Source organism: Ovis canadensis, chromosome 19, assembly GCF_042477335.2.
Source record: "Ovis canadensis isolate MfBH-ARS-UI-01 breed Bighorn chromosome 19, ARS-UI_OviCan_v2, whole genome shotgun sequence".
NCBI classification, from domain to species: Eukaryota; Metazoa; Chordata; class Mammalia; order Artiodactyla; family Bovidae; genus Ovis; species Ovis canadensis.
Genome location: NC_091263.1, coordinates 58,818,002 through 58,836,461, shown reverse-complemented (window position 1 = coordinate 58,836,461; position 18,460 = coordinate 58,818,002). Strand labels below are relative to the sequence as shown.

Genomic DNA, 18,460 nt, shown 5'->3' with positions numbered 1-18,460 from the left:
AACATACTTTGGGACAAGAGGGCTTTTTGAAAAGGCAAGTATCTTTTTGACTCCTAAATTCCTAAGCCAAGTTTGCAATTGATTGTCCTCAGAGTTTCAATAATAAACTAAACTCATGCCACATTATGTAATTTTCTCTAATTCTCTCTATAATGCTAACATCACTTATCATAAAGTGATATTTTATAGTATTGTCCCAAGCTATCATCCGGAACCCATTAAAAATAATGTGTCCCAACTGAGGAAGATACAACTGAGTTACCTATTAATTCTTTGGAATATTAACTCTTGGGGATGACTGTTTTAGGACTGTGATTTCTCTCTTGGCTGAGTACATGGTATTCATTCTTATTAAGGTGCTTTCCTCCCCTCTCAAATATTCAAGTAAGATTTATGGATTTTTTTTTTTTTTAGTTGTTGTTAGAAAAGGAAGACAAAATTCCTCCGACTTCACCTTTATCAAGTTCTCACATTTAAAACTCCTCCACAAACAGATGTCATTATTTTAAAATTCCATCTTAAGTAACCATGGGATTTAGGCCAATTCATTGAGTTTCTGACTCAGATTTATTTCTGCTATATTCTTAAACTTTAAGACCTAAAACTCCACTTAAAAATTATAGTTTGTCTTCTCACCTTGATTTTTCTTCTCTTTAATTATAAAAATTATGTATGCATCTTGTAGAAACTTGGCAAAGTCAAAATAAAACAAAGAAAAAAATGTCACTTATAACCTCACAGAGAGGAAATCATTATTAATATTTCGGCATATTTTCTTTCAGTCCTCTAAGTGAACTTTTTCATAGCAGATTATTCACTGTACATACAAGTTTGTTTCCTGCTTTTAAAGCCATAACAATAAACATTTTTCTTGAATTAGCACTCTTCCTCAACATCCCCTTATGGCTGCATAATATGAACATGTATGGATAAAACACAATTTATACCAGCTGTTTCACATTATCAGACATTTACACTTTTTCCATTTTTTTCTATCACTATAATGACAACTGGACTAAACATTTTTGTCCATAAATCTTAATCCACACCTCTGGTAACTTCTTTAGGATAAATTCCTAGAAGTCGGACTATCAGATCGATAGCCATAAATATGTTTATGATTCTTGACACAAATAGCTTTCCAAAAAGATGAAGAAGTAACAGTGTCACTAAACATCGGTGACAGCATCCATCCTGTGAGCATTACAGTTATCACTTTAAAACAGGCTGATTAATTCTGCAGCCTGAAAACAATACCTTAAAAAATTTCCGATTCTTAGACTGACCTGCTGAGGTCAATGATTTCAAATGTTTCCTCACCATCAGACTAATCTTTACCGTTCAAAATATAATGTTAATTTTTCTCACATACAAGAATGCAAACAAAACCACAAACATGAAAAGAATGCAGTCATTCATTGGATGTTTTCATTGGGCAACTAAGGTGCTGTAGTTAAGAGGCCAAGAACAGCCAGTACGATGTACCAGTCTGTGACAGCACAGAGAGACACGAGCAAAATAAATTCAGAACTGAATCCACTGCCAAACTTCACAAAGTACATAAGATTCGAATTACCATAAGTCACACTTATCAGAAGGAATACATCAGAATGTTCAGGAATACTTCCAGATTACATTTAAAATTCATGCAATAGCTTTTCCACAAGAAATTTTCTTTCCTCCCTCCAAACTGGTGCACATTCCCATATACACCAAGTAAGTTGTTTCTTTTTTCTTTTTTTTTTTAACTTAATGGCACATATATGCTAGAGCAAATGGTCCAGATTCAGTCTCTTATAATCCAAGGCCTGAATTGATCAACCTACAATATGGAAAAATACCAGAAAAATGGAAACCTTTTCTACCATGCTGGACATGGTTTGGAGTATCTTCCCCTCATTCTCTTTTCAGGAGACGTGTCCCACTTTCCCCAATGTTCTCCACAGCTCCTGCTAACTAGGTATAACAGTAGCTGTAGCGAGGGGGCAAAAAAGTATTTACTGAGCATCTAATGTCACAAACCCAGTGCTAAACATTTAACATGAATTATTTAATGTAATTCTCATAAGAACCCTGTGAGTTAGATACATTTTTCATATGGGGAAAAATCTGAGTCCCAGTGGGTTTCCTTACTTGCCCACCCTGGTGAACAGCAGACCCCTTTGACCCTGACTCTCTGGCGGCAGATGACTGGACCGAAGGGGAGGGAAGCCCCTCTAGGAGCCAGCCAGAAGGCTGCCCACCACCTGTGAGGGTCAACACAAGAAAGACTATCTGAAGCAATCAGGGTTTTCTTAGGGATCTGGGGAGAGGGCAATTGAGACTATCCTGAGCTTTGAGAAAAAGAGATGCTAGAAGATCATGTGAGGTTGGATCAGAGCTGGCATTGTAACAAACCCAACAGTAGCTCATGCAAGGAGAAGACATTGGGAGCAGGACTTACATATCAGAAGACCATAACCAAGAGAGAAAGAATGAAACCCACCCACATAAAGAAATCCTCGGTTTCTGCAGCTATAATTCTCTTTTTAAATAGCATTTGTCTTGTAATGGGAGCAAGCACCTGCTTTCTGACAAGAACTCAGTCTGAAATAACCACTAAGGAATCTACAACAGAGTCATTCCTCACTGGAATGGACTGTCAGCAGCATCTTTCCTGTGCAGCAAGTCAGCACCATTTATTACAAACAACCAATGCCATGTGCCTCTTAATGAGATGCAAGTAGCTGGCATCCCTTAGGATATTTTCCTGGCCAAAAGTCCTTAATCTGAAACAAACCAAGTCTTTTGACATAAATTACCAGTGTTATAAGAAGTATAAAGGACAGAAGAGCAAGTTAAATGACATCTTAGGTAAGCAATCAGATAAACTAAAATGTGAAATCCATTCTACAAGCAATTAGTCTGGTCTTTTTAAAACAATTTCATTTAAAAAAAAAAAGAGGAATGAGAGGACTATTCAAGGACTTAAAAGGACTAAAAAACACAGTTACAAAATGAAATCATGGTCCTCAACTGGATTAAAAAAACCACCAAAAACAAAAAATCCAACCAGATGCAATGCAAGGCCCTTGAATGTCTTCAGGGAAATCAACTATAAAAGATAGTTGGGGAAATAGGAATACAGACTGAATGTTGGGGAATTAATAGTAGCTTTCCTAGGTCTGATAATGTAGGAAAATGTCTGTATTCTTAGTACACATGTATTAAAGAATTTAGAAATGAAGTGTCATGATTGCCACAATTTGAAAGCTTTTGTAGAATTAAGCAGATTGTATAAACAGAGATAGATAAGCAGTTAAAGCCAAATGTTAGCAATTGTTGATTTTAGATGGTGGGTGTTCATTGTACCTACTTTTCAACATCCCATATATTTAAAATTTTTCATAACAAACGGTTGAAAAAATAACACACATATTAAAAATAACCATCTTGGAAACCCCTTAGGAAGGTATCAGGTGAAGCTTGACGATCCTTCTCTCAATAAACCACACGTAAGAGTTCTTTAAGGCTTCCCCAGTGGCTCAGCAGTAGAGAATCTGCCTGCAATGCAGGAGCTACAGGAGACACAGGTTCAGTTCCTGGGTCAGGAAGATCCCCTACAGAAAGGCATGGCAGCCCACTCCAGTATTCTTGCCTGGAGAATCCCATGGACAGAGGAGCCTGGTGGGCTACAGTCCATGGGGTCACAAACAGTGATGTCACAGACATGACAGAAGAGACTTCACAAGCACATATCAAAGGAATGATTTCAGTGAGCCCTAAGAGTTCCTGCTTTACTGCTAGAACAGATAGTGCGTATACATCTTCAGTTTCAGTTCAGTTCAGTCGCTCAGTCGTGTCTGACTCTTCGCAACCCCATGAATCACATCATGCCAGGCCTCCCTATCCATCACCAGCTCCCGGAGTTCACTCAAACTCACATCCATTGAGTCGGTGATACCATCTAGCCATCTCATCCTCTGTCGTCCCCTTTTCCTGCCCCCAATCCCTCCCAGCATCAATCTTTTCCAATGAGTCAACTCTTCGTATGAGGTGGCCAAAGTACTGGAGTTTCAGCTTTAGCATCATTCCCTCCAAAGAACACCCAGGGCTGATCTCCTTTAGAATGGACTGGTTGGATCTCTTTGCAGTCCAGGGGACTCTCAAGAGTCTTCTCCAACACCACAGCTCCTGATAAAGCTGTTGCTTGTGTTCAGGGGCAATGCAGCACAATAAATCCCCATCAAGGTCTAGAATCACCATCACCCTACTAGGATCAACAGAGGAAAAAGCAGGTTTGCCACTCCATCCAATACTCCTTTTCTATGAGCAGGTTTAGCTGAACCTACATAAATGAAATACACATTTGATACACCTCTATCGCAACTTCCTCAAATCAGAACTATGATTTTAAGCAAGCCTTCATCTGTCCATAAAAAAGTAATAGGCCTAATTCCCTCTCTTTTCCCAAATGGATGTAAGGTCAAATCAGCCCTGAGGATATAAAAACACATTATGCATTAGCAGCGTTCTGCTGTATGGTATGTTTTCCTCTTCCCTGAACGTGTGTTAACCAGGAGGTCAGGGCAGGGGTGGGCCATGCTGCTACTGCAGCGTCTAAACCAGCTGGACCATGTGAAAGTCATGCTCAAAAAGGCTCATTCACGAGGTGTGCTCACTGAGATTTCCAGTGTCAGATGTCATTTGTGTAAGGAGAGTTTGCGTAAAGAAGGACGAGGCTGGGAGGCCCAAAAATCAAGTAAGGGAAGAATTTTCATCATCAGGCCTAAAGAAGATAGACCATTTAAAAATGAGCTCTAGGCAATCAAGATGTAATGAGCATTTGCTTTTAGAGAATATTTATTTTAATTACTAAAAATGAATAAGTTTGTAACACTTATTCATCTTCAATAATAGAAATATCTTAAGTATAAATAAGTGGTCACTAAGTAGAACATGTGTGTGGTAAACAAAGATATGAAACAGTGAAAGGAGCAAAAGATACCAATTATTCATGAGGCACCTGGTTACTGAATGTCTGTTATGCACTAAATATGCGTGAGACTTCTGAGGAACTAACCGCGCAGAGGCACTACATATATATGAGCACTTAAAATACATGAGGTTTTAGTCTGGCTGCCCATTGGAAACACTCCATCCTGACCCCACATCCCTTCTGCCCAAGAAACACAAATGAAATAGAAATTAGCCAGCTGTTCACCTAGCTAATTGGCAAGCTGCTACTGCTGACCAGTTACGTTTGTCTCTGAGTTTTTATGATAATGCAAGTGTGTGTCTGGAGAAGGAAATGGCAACCCACTCCAGTATTCTTGCCTGGAGAATCCCCTGGACGGAGGAGCCTGGTAGGCTACAGTCCACAGGGTCGCAAAGAGTCGGACACGACTGAGCGACTTCACCTTCGCCTTCAAGTGTGCGTCAGTGGCCCACGGCGCCTTCAGTCTGTAGACCTCCTGCCTGCACTTCAACTCTGGTCCTGCAACCACGTCAGAGAGAAAGGCCAACGCAGTGGAGAGAGAGGGGACACACTGGCATTGTGAACCAGGGGATACTGGTGGGACCCTTCCTTCCCATCTGCATCCTCTCTGCTGGGAGTTAACTTACTCCATTTCCCCACCTTGCTTCTATGTTTCAACTGCTTTAAACAGACAATGTGATTTGAGCATTTAAAGAACGCATTCCCTGGCGGTCCAGTGGTTAAGACTCCATGCTTCCAACACACAGGGCTCGAGTTCAATCCCTGGTCGAGGAACAAAGATCCCACATGCCAAGCTTTGCAGACAAAAATGAAAAAGAAAAGAAGGCGGCACTATTTAGAGTCACAATGAGTTAAACGTCATCCAACCCATTAAATGTACCATGTTACATTTAGAGGAAGAGGAAGATGATGGGAAAGGAGAAAAGTGAGGCTTCAACTCCCATCCCCAGCTTTTGAAGTGAGCAGGAAACAGATTGTAAAATCTATTGTGGAGGGAAAAAGAAAACATGAAGAGAAAAAGAAAATGTTAAGGGAAAGGTTCAGATTCAGAAAATCAATGTTCCTAATTGGTGCATCCCCTCAGTTCTCAACATCACCATCCCCTCCCATGCCTTCAAAGAGCATGATGGCCTTTCAGAAGTGATGAGATCACTGCCATGATATTGTTTGCATAATAAATGCTAAATTTGATTGGAACAAAAAATAAAAACCTCCATGAAAAGTCATAAATGCAACAAAACACAAAGAAATACTGAGACTGATTCTTGGGTCACCTCCTATTTTAAACCCTTGACTAGAAGACCTAAATAGACATTTCCCCAAAGAAGACATATGGATGGTCAATGAGCACACTGAAAGATGCTCATCACCGCTAATTATTAGAGAAACGCAAATCAAAACTACAATGAGGTACCATAGTCAGAATGGCCATCATTAAAAACTCTGCAAATAATAAGTGCTAGAGAGGGTATGGGGAAAATGGAACCCTTCTACACTGTTGGTGGGAGTGTAAATTGGTGTAGCCACTAAGGAAAACAGCATGCAGGTTCCTCAAGAAACTAAAGTAGCCATATGATTTACCAATCCCACTCCTGGGCACATACTCTGATAAAACTCTAATTTGAAAACATATATTCACCCCTACGTTCATAGCAGCACTATTTATAATAGCCAAGACATGGAAACAACTGAAATGTTCATCAACAGATAAACAGAGAAAATGTGGTATATATATGCAATGGAATCTTACTCAGTCATACAAATAACAAAATAATGCCATTTGCAGCAACATGGATGGCCTGAGAGATTATCATACTAAGTGAAGTCAGAGAGAGAAAAACAAATACCAAATGATATCACTTATATATGGAATCTAAAATGCAACACAGCTAAACATAGAAACATTTCTGGCTTACAGACAGAGAGAATAGTTTTGTGACTGCCAAAGAATGGGTGATGGGGAAGGAAGCACTGGTAGTTTGAGATTAGCAGCTGCAAACTATTATATACAGAGTGGATAAACAACAAAGTCCTACTATATAGTGCTGCTGCTGCTGCAGGGAACTGTAAATCAATATCCTGTGATAAACCACAATGGGAAAGAATATGAAAAAGAATATACATAAATATATATATATATATAGCTGAATCACTTTGCTGTGCAGCAGAAATTGACACATTGTACATCTATAACACTCCAATAACATTTTTTAAAAATAAAATAAAAACTCCTAGCTCCAATATTACCCAACGGTAACAGAATTAATAACAGCCATTTCAGAATGCAATTGTCCAGGATCTGCTATTATTTCAATTAATCCAGAGGACTATTACTATGCCTTATGTCTTATGAGCAGTTTATTCTTGCTCCCAGTTCAGATTCTGAGGACTGAAAAAAAATACCAATAACCAAAAGGGCTACTTCTAGCTAACATGGAAAAAAAGGGGGGTTAGAAGTTTTGTTTATTTGACAGTCAGACCCTGGGCATCAGGATGATTACCCTTTACTATGGGATGAGAGATGGGGAAGACTGCTGTAGACAAGAACTGTTTGTATCTGCCCGGTGCCTCTCCCCTTCCTTTGGAAACTGCCCCTTCGCTCCCATGTTACTATGGTTACCACAGGAGCCAGTAGAGCAAAACTACACACTGTGGCCACAGTTGATTGGTCTTGGAGTATCCACCTGACCCAGGCTAAACCAATCAAAATCTTCCCCACCAGTAATTTTGGCTCTGAGAGAGAAAAAGCTGTCACTCTGCAGATGGCTACATTTCCACAGTGTGGAGGAAGTCAGTCTGCAGAGAAAATGTAGCAAACAGCAGAGGAATTGGGAACCCTCATGGGCTTCAGGTACTGCTTCCAGGGATTTCTGAGATCCTGCTGCATTCCATGAACTATCTGGAGACCTCTATAATTTTTGAAACTCTCCTTGTTTAAGCTAATTTGAGTCGAAGTCTATCACCCACAAGAAGATCTCCTAAGTAACCTAAAAGACCACAGTCAAACGCATCTTTTACCTTGTATAATTCTGGAACAAAAAGGGAATAACTGAGTTGACAGCTGCATAAAATAAACAAAGGCATCTATAAATTCTGTCTCTGAAGTACAGAATCTGCACAAGCCATCGTCCCCACAGACCTCACATACGGCCAAAAAAGAAACCACTTCTGAGTCTAAAAATGAGCTTCAACGTGCCTGGCATGTTTTTGGTGTCAGCACACTGAAGACAACATGGGCTTTTCCTCACAGGTGTCTTTCACAGGATGGCTTCTCCACTGTCTGAAGGGAAATGAGACAAGAAGACTAAGCGGAAATGAGAGACAGTTTTTCGTTTCGAAGGGGCACCTCACATCAAAAGGCATCTATTATAAACTCAAAATGGGTTAAAGACCTAAATATAAGTCATGACACCATAAAACTCCTAGAAGAGAACACAGGCAAAACATTCCCTGATATAAATCGTAGCAATATTTTCTTAGATCAGTCGCCCAAGGCAATAGAAATGAAAGCAAAAATAAACAAATGGGACATAATCAAACTTACAAGGTTTTGCACAGCAAAGGAAACCATCAGTAAAACAAAAAGACAACCTATGGAATGGGAGAAAATATTTACAAACAGTGTGAACAACAAAGGCTTAATTTCCAAAATATACAAGCAGCTCATATCATTCAATATCAAAAAAATAAACAACTCAATAAAAAATGGGCCAAAGATCTAAACAGACATTTCTCCAAAGAAGACACACAGATGGCCAAAAAGCACATGAAAAGATGCTCAATATCACTAGCTACCAGAGAAATGCAAATCAAAACTACAATGAGGTATCACCTTACATTGCTCAGAATGGCCATCATCAGGTAAGACTACGAACAATAAATGCTGGAGAAAATACGGAGAAAGGGGAACCTTCCCTACCATTGTGGGAATGTAAATCGGTGCAGCCACTATGAAAAACAGTATAGAGATTTCTTATGAAACAAAAAATAGAGCTATTGTATAATTCAACAACTCCACTCCATAAAAGACAAAAACTCTAGTTTGAAAAGATACATGTACCCCAATGTTCATAGCAGCACTTTTTACAATAGAGAAGACATTGAAACAACCTAAGCACACATCAACAGACAATCGGCTTAAGAAGATGTGAGATATATATATATATATATATATATATATATAGTTGATTACAATATTGTGTTTCAGGTGTACAGTAATTCAGTTTTATACATAAAACTAAACATACACACACACAGTAATACTACTCAGTCATTAAAATGAATAAAATATTGCCATTTTCAGCATTATGAATGGACCTAGAAAATACTGTATTTAGTGAAATGTCAGAGAAAGATATATATGATATCACTTATGTGTGAAATCTAAAAAATAATACAAATGAATATATATACAAAACAGACTCACAAACATACAAAACAAACATGGTTATCAAAGGGGAAAGATGGGCAGGCAGGGATAAAGTAGGAACATGGGATCAATAGATACATACTACATAAAGCAGATAAGCAACAAGGATTTACTGTTATAAGCACAGGGAGATACATTCAACATCTTATAATAACCAATAATAGAAAAAAATATAAAAATTATATATATATAACTGAATCACTTTGCTACACACTTGAAACTAACACAATATTGTAATCAATTCTACTTCAACACTTTGGGCTTCCCAGGCGGAGTCAGTGGTAAAGAACCCATCTGCCAATGCAGGAGACGTAAGAGACACGGGTTGAATCCCTGGGTCAGGAAGATCCCCTGGAGAAGGGCATGGCAACCCACTCTAGTATTCTTGCCTGGAGAATCCCATGGACAGAGGAGCCTGGTGAGCTACAGTCCATGGGGTCGCAAAGAGACGGACACGACTGAAGCGACTTAGCACACACATACTTCAACAAAAAAAATAAACAGAAACAAAAAAGTTCAAGGGAGCAGAAGGTAACTAAAAAGGATTTGAGGTGATGAAAAGTTGACCACAGAACTGTCCCTTGTTTCCAGCACTGTTAAAAAGATGGTCATGCCTAACTTTCTCTGAAATCAAGGTATGTATAATCAGGTTTCTTTTAGAAAGGCAATAGGCTCCCATTGCCTGGGGAAAGCCCATCCCAGGCTCACAAGCTGGCTCTGCCACTTAGCGTGGCTGTGACTTCAGGCAGTGGGCAGGTGTGCGCTCCGTTTCCTCATATTTGAAATGGGACAGGTACTATCTACCACACAGCACTGCCACAGCCTTGCTTGGAGCTGAAGTTAAATAATGCAGGTAAATGTACAAAATGAGGCTGCGAGAAAAGAAAAAGCCATGCCACCTTCTTTGGCAAAAGAGAGGTGAGGCCACAGTAAATGCTGAAGGGGCGAGGTGAGTTTTGAGTATAAGAGACTCTGTCACTCTAACAAGTTGTGAATTTCACAGCATTGCAGCCTGATCTTCAAGAAACATTCACCTAGGGTTTGCCAACTTCCTTCCAAACACGGGGCCTGGGGGTGGGTCAGGTCGCCTGGAGCAGGCACAGGACCTATTGCCTGGAGATGTGACTCTACTCCTAATTCTCTTGGCTTTGAGCCTCACCAGCATTATTTCCTGTCTGTCTAGAAACTGGACTCTCTTCCATGATGGTACCAAACTCTTCCTTGGAGTAGGAGGTTCTTAGTTAAAATAGCATTAACTGTGCCAGGGATGTACCCAGAAAGTGCCAAAGAAGAGAGAAGACTAACAGGCAACTGTAAATGCTCAGGGTGTGGGAGAGAAGGCCCAAAGTCCATGCAGGAAGAAGTCAGGGGTAGGCTGGAGAGAAGGGGCTCACAATGGGCCAGCAAGCCTATGTAACAAGCATCCCTTTCAAAGGCCAGTAAGAGCCACTTTCAACCCCGGCAAGATGAATAAACCTCTACTGGTTTTGAAAGGCCTTCAAATCAATCTTTTTACAAATGTCTCACATACCTAACTGTACTTTCTACCATCAGAACTATAGCCATAGACACATGGACCGCAGAGCTCTGAAAGTGTGGCTGAAAATAAGTGAAGACTTTTGCCCTAAAACATGACATACGTCCCAAACCCTGCACTAAATTTCAGGCATCCAGTGACCCCTCAAATATCTGGACCTCCCACACCAAGAGGGATTCTCAACTCACCTCCAACAGTGCCAGGGGCTGCAGGCATGGATGGCCACATGTTACCCATGCCATGTAACAAAGGGATCATTTGAAAATATGAGTGTTTACTATCTGGTCTAGTGACCTTTTGTTTTCAATCCCTGTTAAGTAGTTCTGTCATATGCCTCCTACTCTGACGTTCTGCTTTATGATAAAATACTTTGTTTACCTACACATCTACTAGATGCTACGGTACGTGAGTGAAGACTGTGTCTTATTCAATTTTGTGTCTTTGTTGTTGAATGAATGCTCTTTAACCTTTTATTAACAACAACAACCTCTTCCTTGGAACAAATGTCCCTTCCTCACTTTCAGCGGCTCCAGCAGAACTGCCAATCATGAAACTCTGTCAACCCAGCTCCTTCAGAGGAGCACGTGACCAAGGTCTGTCCAGTGCTCTTGACCACAGCCGTTGGCCAAGGTATAACTATGTGAGCGGAACCAGGGCAATCAGAGTCCTATGGTGGGATTTCACATCGGGACTCTGGAAACAAAAACTCCCTTCTGTCTGGAAACGTGTGGCTATTTGTGGTCATCACCTCCTTCCAAAACAGTGCACGTGCAGTAGGAGAACATAAGACCAAAACCTCAAAAGGGACAAAGCTGAGAGAGTATACGTGGATACAGCTGTCCCTGAAGCCTGTCCATCAGCTTCCCTCGGTTACATGAACCAATAAATTGCCCTTTCCACTTGCACTTGTTATAATTCTGTTTCTGTCACTACCAGCCAGAAGAGTCCTGACTGAGACACTAAGCCTCATTTTCCTCAACTGAACATGAAAAGGCTTGGGGTACGAAATTGAGGGCTTCAGTGGTAAAGAATCCGCCTGCTAATGCAGGACACACAGGAGTCACAGTTTCAATCCCCGGGCCAGGAATGTGCCCTGGAAAGGGAAATGGCAACCCACACCAGTATTCTTGCCTGGGAAATCCCATGGACAGAGGAGACTGAAGTCACAAAGAGTCGGACAGGATTTAGCAACTGAGCACACACAGGCACATACACATAATGTTCGAAGTCTCTTCCAAAGCCTCAGAGTTTAGACATTTCTTATCAAATGGTTTCAGTTCAGTTCAGTCGCTCAGTCATGTCCGACTCTTTGCGACCCCATGAATCACAGCACGCCAGGCCTCCCTGTCCATCACCATCTCCCGGAGTTCACTCAGACTCATGTCCATCGAGTCTGTGATGCCATCCAGCCATCTCATCCTGGGTCGTCCCCTTCTCCTCCTGCCCCCAATCTCTCCCAGCATCGGAGTCTTTTCCAATGAGTTTAGGCAAGTATAAAGGCCAAGCAGTGGAGAAAGAGACAAGACCAGTATGGCCCTGAAATTTGCTTGATATTTCATTCAAATTTCAGACCTAGCACCTAAAACAATGTCTCATGCATAGTTCAGTTCAGTCATACAGTTGTGTCTGACTCTTTGTGACCCCATGAATTGCAGCACGCCAGGCCTCCCTGTCCATCACCAACTCCGGGAGTTTACCCAAACTCAAGTCCATCGAGTCGGTGATGCCATCTAGCCATCTCATCCTCTGTCATCCCTTTCTCCTCCTGCCCTCAATCCCTCCCAGCATCAGGGTCTTTTCCAATGAGTCAACTCTTCGCATGAGGTGGTAGGTCTTGTTAAATATTTTCAAGTTAACTACAGGCAATGCCAAGTGTTGTGGTCCAGAGATTTTCACATTTCTAGGATGTGTTTCCTACCTGACTCTGTCTCTGTGACTCTCTGTCTCAGCTTACTAGAGGAGCTGCAGTGAATATTCTCACAATAAAGGGTCAGAATTCTGAACTTTACAATGCCCCAACCATACCTAGTTCAAAAGCATCAATTCTTCAGCGCTCAGCTTTCTTTATAGTTCAACTCTCACATCCATACATGACTACTGGAAAAACCATAGCTTTGACTAGATGGACCTTTATTGGTAGAGTACTGTCTCTGCTTTTTAATATGCTATCTAAGTTAGTCATAGTTTTTCTTCCAAGGAACAAGCATCTTTTAATTTCATGGCTGAAGTCACTATCTGCAGTGATTTTGGAGCCCCCAAAAATAAAGTCTCTCACTGTTTCCACTGTTCCCCCATCTATTTGCCATGAAGTGATGGGACCGGATGCCATGGTCTTAGTTTTCTGAATGTTGAGTTTTAGGCCAACTTTTTCACACTCCTCTTTCACTTTCATCAAGAGGCTCTTCAGTTCTTCTTTGCTTTCTGCCATAAGGGTGATGTCATCTGCGTATCTGAGGTTATTGATGTTTCTCCCGACAATCTAGATTCCAACTTGTGCTTCATCCAGCCCAGAGTTTCTCATGATGTACTCTGCATATAAGTTAAATAAGCAGGGTGACAATATACAGCCTTGACATACTCCTTTCCCCATTTGGAAACAGTCTGTTGTTCCATGTCCAGTTCTAACTGTCACTTGACCTGCATACAGATTTCTCAGGAGGCAGGTCAGGTGGTCTGGTATTCCCATCTCTTTAAGAATTTTCCAGAGTTTAAAGCAAAAGTAGATGTTTTTCTGGAACTCTCTTGCTTTTTATATGATTCAGTAGATGTTGGCAATTTGATCTCTGGTTCCTCTGCCTTTTCTAAATCCAGCTTGAACGTCTGGAAGTTCATGGTTCACGTACTGCTGTAGTTGACTTGGAGAATTTTGAGCATTATTTTGCTAGCATGTGAGATAAGACCAATTGTGTGGTAGTTTGAACATTCTTCGGCACTGCCTTTCTTTGGGATTGGAATGAAAACTGACCTTTTCCAGTCCTGTGGCCACTGCTGAGATTTCCAGATTTGCTGGCATATTTAATGCAGCACTTTCATAGCATCGTCTTTTAGGGTTTGAAATTGCTCTACTGGAATTCCATCATCTCCACTAGCTTTCTTCGTAGTGATGCTTCCTAAAGCTTGCTTGACTTCGCATTCCAGGATGTCTGGCTCTAGGTAAGTGATCACACCATCGTGATTATCTGGGTCATGAAGATCTTTTTTGTATAGTTATTCTATGTATTCTTGCCACCTCTTTTTAATCTCTTCTGCTTCTGTTAGGTCTGTACCATTTCTGTCCTTATTGTGCTCATCTTTGCATGAAATGTTCCCTTGGTAGCTCTAACCTTCTTGAAGAGATCTCTAGTCTTTCCCATTCTATTGCTTTTGAACTGTGGTGTTGGAGAAGACTCTTGAGAGTCCCTTTGACTGCAAGGAGATCCAACCAGTAAATCCTCAAGGAAATCAGTCCTGAATACTCATTGGAAGGACTGATGCTGAAGCTGAAACTCCAATACTTTGGCCACCTGATGCGAAGAACCAACTCATTGGAAAGGACTCTCATGCTGGGAAAGATTGAAAGTGGGAGGAGAAGGGGATGACAGAGGATGAGATGGTTTGATGGCATCATCGACACGATGGACATGAGTTTGAGTAGGCTCTGGGAGTTGGTGATGATCAGGGAAGCCTGGCATGCTGCAGTCCATGGGGTCTCAGAGAGTCGGACATGACTGAGCAACTGAACTAAACTGAACTGAACCAGACCCAGAGGAGTAGACACAGGGTAAGACACCTCCCAGGGTCTCACCTCTCTGAGGGTCCTGCCTTCTTATTCTCCCCATCCTGTTCTGGTCTCACCTGTGATTTTCCTACCATAACTGTCCCAACCACAACCATCCTCCTGGCTTCTCTCCTTGAACATATCTGTAGCATTCATGTTCTGGTGAGAGACGGCACAGCATCACCCCTGGTCAGGGAGGGTAGAGAAATTCTAGGCGGTTTTAACACCCAGGGCCTCTGTCTTCTTAGAGGAGCATGGGAACCAGACGACACAGCCAACAATTAGCAGCAGTAACTCATGAAAGGACTGAACTGCTTGGTACATAGAAAAGATCTGTCATCCAGGTGTCACCAGCCCTTCCTGAGGCTCTTGGCAGCCAGAAACTCCAGCCAAAAAGAGGAAAACCACAAATGCAATTCCTAAGGCTTTAAGAAGTCAAGAGATCTGCAGTGGATCTAAAGGGAACAGTTACCATACACTCACTCAGCAAGATCTTCCTTAAAATTATTGACATTTTGAAACATCTCTCTTTTCCCAAAATGTCTGTTTCTTAAGACATTGACCACTCCCTCTCCCCGCCTCGCGCCCTGTCCCATGCTCCCTCCTTGGCCCTCATGTGTCTCCAGCTCACTTCTCATTTAGAGCCATGTGGTTCTTTCTCCTCTTGCCTTTTCCAGTCCATTTCTCACCATCTCTTACCCGCACCCCTATCCCCAAACCCCACACATGTCCAGGACGTGAGAAAGTAACCCAGGCTCCTTCTGCTTTACGAGCTGAAAAGGAATGGAAATGCAAATGCTTCTGATGTTTTTCTCTGCCACATATATGAAAATGGGAAATTTGCTAAACCCTTTCCCTCCAAATAAAGAAGAAAATGAAGAGTTCATAGAACACATGTCTTGCCCGAGAAGAAACAGTCTAGCAGGCCTGAGCGTCACATTTCACTATAGAAAATGTATCAATTAGATAATGCCTCCCATGTTTTTCTCCTGGCTTCTGGGTGCTTCTCATTCTTTGGCTCCAATTACCATAACATGCTTACAGAGCTGGGAGTGGTGGTGTTCCCACTGGCTTGGGCTTTCTTCCACGCCCACTAGGCCATGGAATATTATGTTCCAAGGGACAGAGGGATGACTTTGGCCACAGAGGAATCTGGCAATTGGCCAGGCCCTGAACCATCTCCCTCCTGGTGTGGTCTGGAGGTCCGTTTGTCTAACTTTACCAGGAAGCCACAGGGGCCAGAAGAATCAAAGCAAAGACAAGAGACCAAGATAAACACAACTGACCTGACCATCTAAATAGACTCTAGTCATTTCGACACTTTTAACTCTTGGGGGAAATCTTATGAGCTGGCTATGAATTTGAAGGCTGATAGGAAACTGAAGTCAACAAAGTATTAGATTCTGTTATCTATGTGGTTTGAATTAGCCAGGGGCCAGTTGTCTGCTTGCTCCCCTGCAGCAAATTACTAGTGTTAAATGTTACCCCTACAAGGCTGTGACAGACAGAACATCCCTTAAACCAAGTATGTGTCCAACAGTTCCCTTTTCAGCAGTAAGATCTACAAACCAGACTTGAGCTTAAAAATTCATGAAACATTTTTCAAGGACAAACAGTTGAAGAAGTTTCAGCCAAAGGTAGGGTTATCAAGTTGTCTCAGCTTGCCCGGGACTGAAGTTTCCCAAGACATGGGGCTTTCAGTGCTAAAGCCAGGACAGTTCCAGGCAAATTCTAGATGGACCTCAACCCTAGTAGAGGCTGAATCGGAAGAAAGGGGGTGGTACACTCAAGGGAAGGTAGAGAGAGAGAGAAAATAAACACCTTCAAAACAGTTCAACTTCTCTTTAGTTCAAAACCAACTACAGATGTCAACCATGTCAAAGTGTATACGAACTATTTTTTCAAGAAAGGGTTTATGGCCAATGACTTTGGGAGATGCTCCACGCAAACTCCATCAGCTCTCCTTCACATGGTCTCCATGCACATCAACACACTGAAGGCTCTGAGAAGTCCTGCACAGTGAAGATACCTTAATTTGGTGCTCTCAGGGTGTCCCAAGTCTGTTGCAGCACACAAGCCTTTTTTTTCACTTAATGTTTATGATCATCCAACTGAACACACTTTGAGAAATGGGGGTCTTGTTCACAAAACCATAACCAACCGAGGAGGTACATGACTTAGACTCGTAAGACACACACATCTACTTAAGAGGCCAACACATTTCTCTTTGTATTCAGTTAAAAGCATACTGAAAACTGAGCTAAAAGAGAGCCACGATTTGTATTTTTAAAAGACATTTGGGGAAAATGACTGAGGTGTATGTAGGGTATTAAAGATGTACTGAACCAGTAAAAACACTGCTGAAAGACTGAAGAACCTGAAACATAATCTAAGTGAATTTTGTGTCAGATATATGTGAGAGATTTATTTATTCATTCATTCCATTTATTCATTCACCTTAATTAAGCATGTATGTTCTAGGCACTGTGCTAGGCCCAGGGATAATGCAGTAACAAGAGAAAGTGATAAGGTCTCCAGTGCTTGGGGCTTCCAATCTTAAATGTCACTACATGTTAACTAACAATCTTTTAACAATGAGAAAAAGAACTACAGGGATCCACAGGAGATGCCTCTAGGTCAGATTTAAGGGGTGGACACGATGTGTTCCCATGGAAAGTGATGTCAAAGATTATACCCGATGGATGAAGTGGGTGGGCCAGTCCAGCGTGTGCAGGAGTGTGGTGTCATGCAGCAGGAGATTGTTTTGGGCATAAGGTACAACGTATGCAAAGGCCTGTTGGTGATACAGAGCTCAGAGCATACTCTACACTGGCAGGAGTCCTGTTCCTGAAGTCAGAGCTAGAATTCATTTTGACATTCAGATGGGCCACTTTGGCTACTATTATTATCCCTATTATATAAAGGAGGAGAATTTTGCATCAAGCAAAGGTTAAATCTGACCCTCCCTACACCTCTAAGGGTCTAGAGCTTTGTGACTGGGAGAATTCCACGATTCCCTTCAGCATCTAATGTTTAAAGCTTACAGACCTCTCTCCTTTTGTAAAGTAAAGCTCCCCACAAAGTCATAAAACTACATATGAACAGACAGTATATTTCTGATTTCTTTTTCCTTCACTCTGCACCTTTCTTGTTCCCCCAAAACAGCCACAGTGCCCATTTCATCAACCTTGACATCTCCTGGCTTCTTCATAAGATGCTTCCAGTAACTCAGCACCTACAGAGCAGGCAAACATCACTGGGTACTTACTGAACCACTTGGAGTTTTTTAATTAAACCATAGGCGCTGATGCAAAGATGACTTCCCCAGGTGGTAAAGCACAGAAGCTTGGTGGAGACTTGGCTCGGAAAGTCCACCTCAGCTGAGTCCTCTCTGCAGCACTCAGAAGAGGACAAGTAACGGGTGGGATTGCTCAGGGGAAAACACTTACCCCTCTGAAATGCCAGGCTTTAGGAGATGGAAACATGGGAAAGTTGTTCTGCCGCTGCCGTTTAGGCCTGAAAGAGGACAAAAAAAGAGATGCACTCATTATTCAGAGGAGATCACCAGTTTCAGATGGAGTTTCATCAGAAGGAAAGATGCTTGCAGAAATGAGGTGGCTGGAGTTTTCTACAGCTCAGCAATCTTGAGCAGCCAAACACACTCTAGACTCCTTCCCAGGCCCCCGGGAGGAAAGCTCCAAAGTCACTGAGAAAAGTCAATCCCTCATCTTTAAAAAAAAAAAAAAGGAAAATTTAAAA

The 18,460-nt window shown here is 41.6% G+C and overlaps 1 protein-coding gene across 3 annotated transcripts in view; it reads right to left on the bottom strand.

Moving 5' to 3' along the window:
• Positions 1–18,460, bottom strand: part of ARHGEF3 (Rho guanine nucleotide exchange factor 3) — a 311,112-nt gene that overhangs the window by 189,178 nt on the left and 103,474 nt on the right. For all 3 annotated transcript variants that reach the window (XM_069560635.1, XM_069560636.1, XM_069560637.1), the window contains exon 3: positions 18,151–18,217. In XM_069560635.1, coding sequence (XP_069416736.1) covers positions 18,151–18,217 — 67 coding nt within the window. The remainder of the gene's footprint in view (positions 1–18,150; positions 18,218–18,460) is intronic.